This window comes from Colius striatus, chromosome 2, assembly GCF_028858725.1.
Source record: "Colius striatus isolate bColStr4 chromosome 2, bColStr4.1.hap1, whole genome shotgun sequence".
Taxonomy (NCBI): domain Eukaryota; kingdom Metazoa; phylum Chordata; class Aves; order Coliiformes; family Coliidae; genus Colius; species Colius striatus.
Genome location: NC_084760.1, coordinates 76555155 through 76561154, shown reverse-complemented (window position 1 = coordinate 76561154; position 6000 = coordinate 76555155). Strand labels below are relative to the sequence as shown.

The following is a 6000-nucleotide window of genomic DNA, read 5'->3' as shown; positions in this document are numbered from 1 at the left end:
GATGTAAATGGTAACATTTTCTTGCATTAAATGAGACCCTATGCGAAGTTGTCATCTGGTCTTCAGTTAGGTGTTGACCTGAGAAACGCAGCTTACATTTACAAAGGACTGACATTTAATATACTCACATTATAATTTAATTTTGTATGTTTTTAAATGCGTCATTTCTTCTGATATTTGAGGACTGTTCTGATGAATATGCTCTCATGCAAGCATGTTTTTAGTAGGTGGAATAAAAGGTCAAAATACTCTATATGGAGCAGGCAACGTGATTCTCTGTGTCTAGGTCCCTTCCAGCATAGGCAAAAAGTTGCAGTTTTCGCTTTAGACACAGCTGACATAATCTCTACATTGTTATGTCTCTTGTATGTGCACAGTGTGATCTAGAAAGTGAGTTATAATGGAGACAATCCCACTGCAAGGCTAGTAGTAAAAGCTATGCACAAAAGAACAGTATACCACTACATACAACAGAGATACATTGTGTTTCTATTTGTTGCGCTTCTCAACATGTTCAAACGATTTTCAAATTATTAGTTTTGTTAGTATAGAATTATAGTAGGACTTAAATTTCATTTAAAGGCCTTGGGGTAACTTTGGGGTAAAAATCCCCACATTGTAGAGTTGAAGTTGAAAAAAGAACCACTGCATATGTGAACAGGAGAAATAGCTGTGATGGATCAGCCTGCTTCAATTTAGTAAAAACCTTTTTACTGGTGTGTTGTCAAGTAACAGAAGCTTCAGATAAAAATATAAACAGGACTAGTTCGGGTTAGCTAGGGCTCAGGAAGTGTCCATTGTGTAAATTTCAGGAAATATGAAACCTTTAGCTGTTAGCCATCCAAACATCTCTTTGCATTAACTTAGTATTTTAATGAAAGGTGCTGATCTCCTGCATAAAACACTCAGTTCATCATCTAAGAACTCACACTTTGTACTTAAGTTTTTCAAGCATGTAAGAAAATGTCATTTCTGAGGCTGTCACTATCCAGCTTAATGCCTAACCCATACAAAGCTTCCTCAGCAAGAGCAGAGATGCTGTGTGGGTCTGTGATCCCTCAGCTAGCTGTCACAGCCAGCTAGCTGTAAAGTGCCTGTGAGAGTGGCTAAGTCCCTCTTCACTCATTTTAATACCCTAGTCTTATCTAGAATACTTTGGAGTACCTTTCCACCTGTCTCCACCTGTCCAGAAAACAGACAATTTGTTCCATTACCCAAAGGAAAACTATCAGGGGACTGCTTGCTTTTCTGGAGCTGAGAGAGCCAAGGAGTGTGGCAATAGCTCATACATGGTTTTGTGCACTCATACCCTGCTGAAATGAGTCCCCAGGACTTGAGATTACTGTAATTATTTATCTTCTCTGCTTTGCAGTCTGTTCTTATGCTGGTGCAGTAGCCAGTGCCGTGACATCAGAACACATAGGCGTATCTAAGCTGGCACTCAGCTTGGCAAGTCAAGTTCAATTAGCAAAGAACTCCAGTTGAGAATTCAATATACAGAGTCTGACCAAGCAACTTCATAGATACATAATTATGTTCCAGCCTCTGTTTGAAACGATGGAAGCTATACCCAGTCATTACATCTGAATGTAAGGTGGCAGATTTTTATCCCTAATTCTGTGCTTCTTTAAAAACCAAACAGAACTCTTGCCCTTTGTTGTAAACATGGCTAGAAAGAGTTATCCACACTAACAGAGTGCTAACAGAAATGTTTTGTAAACAAAATACTTTTATTAGACTAGTACATGGGTTATTTTAATTTAAATATAAAATTAAAATACAGTTGCTATTAAACTACTGTTTCAGTTCATTCCACTAAAGTCAAAGCTACCGTAGATTAACCTCAGGAGGCAGTATCTTTTTATCTAAAAAAAAAGTTTTTTAAAAATAGTTTAAACTAGACAGCTTAGCTAATGGAGCATAACACTAAGCAAACCCAGAACTTAAGTGGAACTAAATATAGACTGGTTTATTATTGATCTATTCCTCCTTCTGATGTGAACATTATCCCATCACTACATTTATGTTTCCATTTTATCAATTATCTCGTTAGGTTTTCTGCAAGAGCTCCATCCGAGAAACCTCGGGTATTTAGAGATACTCCAGATATCAAATGCAGCTTATTGAGTAACTACTTCTAAGAAAAACTCTTGATAGAGAAATCCCTTTGATTGTTTCTTGTTTTACAGAAGCATCGTAACACTATTGCCCTGTCTGGACGCCAGTAGTCACACCCAGCTTGGTACAGTACTCGGCAATGATAAAAATATACTTGATGTGGCCTCTACATACCAGACAATCACCTGAGTGTTCAGTTACAGTGGTTTTTCATAGATTCATAGATTTAGGAAAATGGCTGACCATGTGCAAAACAAAAAGCAGTCTCTTCTAAAACAAGAGACCCTTTACACAGTAAACAGGCTCCACATCCCACTTTAGAATGATGCAGTAGTAAGAGAATGAGCCTCTATTTTTATTAAAAAATGGTAACCTGGTGCATATAAATCTTTCAAGCTCACATGCAGAATTATGAATCAGTAGTATTTATTTTAAATCTCAACTGAATCAAAAACCTCACTCTGACCTAACTTCTATTACTTTGTGCTGTGCAAACAATGCAGCTCCTTTGGGATACTGTTGTAAGCAAAACTCTTGCTTTTGTATTAGACAGTATGGTTAAAACTGATTATTTCAAATACCTTTTCAGGGATCCGTCTACTCTCCTGAATATACTTCTTATTTTTACACAGTATACCTCATAGGATATAGGAAACCTTCACTGTTTTTTCTCTCAGCCCTTGGTTATAGGATTGTTACTAGCAACCCTTTGCCCACCACCTAAACCAGTAACTGGTTTTATGCTTTTGCAAAATACAAACTTAACTTAGGCCTCTGAATTCAATAACAAAGGTGTGTCAGTCAACTGGCTGGTGTTATATGTGGCAACTTACTACCCCACTGTAACTGGATCATTTCTAACGTGCCCATTTCCTCTAAGGTATGGGTGGGGCCTGCCTCTGTTCTCTTCATTGATCTTAATGTCTCAAAGGTCTAGTCTAGAGAATATGAAGAACCTGGGCTCCTTTACCTTTTTTTAAGGACCAATTGAATGAAAGGAGTTCAGACATTAAGGATTTTTTTTCTTCCCTCAATGTCAGTGCAACGCATTTTGATGCAACCTAAACTCTTTGCGAAATAATTTAACACAGATCAGTAACGGTCTCCTCTAAACTAAACTGGCCATTGTATGTAAAACTTAACTACATTAACTCAAATTCATGTCCAGTTGAACAAAGAAACCTATCTTGTGTACAGAATTCCTACTGCACACCCATTTCCTGGTAAGTTTCTGTACTTTTTTCTAATCTTTTATTGCTGCCCACATGCCAGATACTCTGTGCCAGCACCTCCATATTCCTGTTCTCAAAAGATTTTTCACGGATTCAGTCTAAAACATAAAACATGACTGCTCATATAGGGTCAGATATCCAGCCCAATGAATATACAGCAAATAGGTTTTGAAAAACACAGGTTTTCCAACAAGTGTTTACATTTCCATTTAATATGTGAATACTTTCCCAGTAAGAATATTAAGTACAGAAAAGAATAAATTATTAAGATAATGATTGGTTAACAGAAATCTTAATGTTTTAGGGAGTCATCTCCTGCTGCTAGTGGAAATACAACATACATATTATAAAGTTGTACACAGTACCATAACACATAATGACACAATTTTCAAGTTTCCTGGAAGAGTCATGAAAGCCATTTATGAACAACCATCTCATATTTTTTTCCAGAATAAATCACATGAAATACATGTAGAAACTGGAGTAAGGTGGGATTGTACACCAGTGCCATTAAAAGTCAAAAAAACCCACTGATCCTGCAGTTGAATCTGAGTAGTCATGTACCTGAGCAAGTCCAAGAATGGTTTCTCCAAAAAGACTGGTGAAAATCCACTAATAAAATCAGACAGAACAATAATATTACCTTTTAAAGAGTATGACAGTACAGTAAGACCATTGACAATATCCATTTTATCACTTACATTCCAACAAAAACCATAACCTGAATTGCAATATACTCCAGATCTGCTTAAGCACCATGATAATATAAAGTAAAAACTTATCCATCAAGTCCATCTGATAAACGGTCCCCTATACAAATGCAAATTTTTAATGTACATTTAAGTACTTTTGGTAAGAGGTACAGATTCCATAAAAGAAAAGTCACTGCAAAGTCTGAAAAAAAAATCTAACACTTGAAAAAATATCAAAGATAGAGCATTTTCTAATGGTTTGATACATAATACACTCTGTCAATATAGTCTGGTTTTAGAAACAGCAAAATTCACTCCAGTTCCTGAGATAAACTGCAGAGCAATTGCAAAGATTTACCAGACTTGTGCCACACTCTCTCTCTCTCTCTTTTACACACTGCAAACAAGGTTGGAACTGAAGCTTCTGCTAAACTTACAAGTCAGCAAAGCATGTGAAATATCAAAACATTCACATTTTCTTTTCCACTATAAAACAAAGAGACTGGCAACTTAGGTCAGAGACAGGCAGAATTTAGGCATGGTCTGTCAAAATAATTTCCAGATAGAGCCAGTTGTTTTAAATTAACTGCACTTGCATATTTTATATTAATCAAATTAATTGTTTCTATCCTGTTTTCACTGACAACTGTGCTCCTACTTGCCTGTCTGCTATGTAAGAAAGCACACCATACACAAGTTCAAAATCCTAGGGTCAACCTTTTTAAAAGAGCATGCGTCACCCAACAGCTCAGCATGTCCCCGATTGTAAACCCGAACCATCATTGTGCCTCGTTACTACCAGTCATACGGTCATTTCCTAACTTAGCATTAATTTTGTGCTCCATCTTCTGTAAAACTGCTGGAAGATCCAGAACAGAAGAAATAATATAATGAGGTACAGGGGAGGTATCTACTGGGGTGGTCATTGCTTTGTTTAACCAGACAGTTGCTTTCAAGCCAGCATTCAGGCCTCCTTGAATATCTGTATCTAGAGAGTCACCAACCATAACACACTCTGCGGGCTGCACCCCTAGGAGATCGCAACAGTAATGGAAGATGGACGGCGCCGGCTTCTCTTCCTTCTGCTCTCCCCCCACAACGATGGCATCGAAGTAGGGCTGACAGGCGCACGCTTCGATCTTCTCCCTCTGCGTCTGCTTGTCGCCATTGGTGAGGAGCAGCAGGCGGACACATTTCCGCAGCTCGGTAAGCATGCCCCGCGTGTCCTCAGCCAGGGTGAGGTGCTGGAGGCGGGTCGTTTTCCACAGGAAATAGCACTCGGCGGCCAGGTTTCGGTTCGCCTCCCCCCCGATGGTCTCTTGGATCGCCTCCTCCCAGTGCGAAATCCGCAGGTCAGTGATGCACATCTTGGCGGGATCGTGGCACTCCTTCAGCAGCTTAGCCTGCACCTTATCGCAGATGACGCGGGCTTCCCCCTCGCCGTAGTGGTGCTTGGACTGCAAGGCGCTTATCACCTGGGACACACAACGGGTCCGCATCAGCGCGCCCCGCGCAGGGACCCTGCCGCCGCCCGCCGCCCCCGCCTCCCGTCCGGGAACGGGCCCCGGGGAGGGGACTCCGGCTGCGGAGAAGGGAGCGGGAGATGCGCCGCGGCCGCCGAGCCGGGAGGGCCAGTGGCCGCCGGCGCCGCGTCGGTGGGCCGCGAGGGGGCCGTGAGGGCAGTACCTCCTCGATGGCCCGCCGCCCGGCCGCCGCCGTGTCGACCAGTGTGTTGTCCAAGTCGAAGAACACCGCTTTGACGCCGTGTACCCCCATGGCGCCGCCTCTCGCCACAGCCGCCGCGCTCTGACGGCCGAGCCGCGCGGGCGGACCGCAGCGCCCCGACCGCCGCCAGAGCCGCCCGTGCCGGCGCACAGCGGGGCGGGGGAGACGGGCCCAGCTCCGCCCCTCGCCGCCGCGAGGCCGGGCCTCGCCGAGCCTCGGGGCGCTGCGTCAGG

At 42.2% G+C, this 6000-nt stretch overlaps 1 protein-coding gene across 1 annotated transcript; it reads right to left on the bottom strand.

Moving 5' to 3' along the window:
* Positions 1 to 2527: 2527 nt before the first annotated feature.
* Positions 2528 to 5904, bottom strand: NANP (N-acetylneuraminic acid phosphatase). The gene is made up of 2 exons (XM_061991159.1): positions 5729 to 5904; positions 2528 to 5517 (listed from the first exon to the last, which is right to left on the bottom strand). The coding sequence occupies exons 1-2, from the start codon at positions 5816 to 5818 to the stop codon at positions 4822 to 4824; spliced, it is 786 nt and encodes a 261-aa protein (XP_061847143.1). The 5' UTR covers positions 5819 to 5904; the 3' UTR covers positions 2528 to 4821.
* Between the last annotated feature and the right edge of the window lie 96 nt (positions 5905 to 6000).

What these genes read in the sequence shown, in the direction of transcription:
- NANP (XM_061991159.1), bottom strand. Translation starts at nt 5,818, where the DNA reads ATGGGGGTACACGGCGTCAAAGCGGTGTTCTTCGACTTGGACAACACA. An exon ending in GGCGGCGGGCCATCGAGGAG is followed by an intron (nt 5,518 to 5,728) that starts GTACTGCCCTCA and finishes TGTGTGTCCCAG; the next exon opens with GTGATAAGCGCCTTGCAGTC.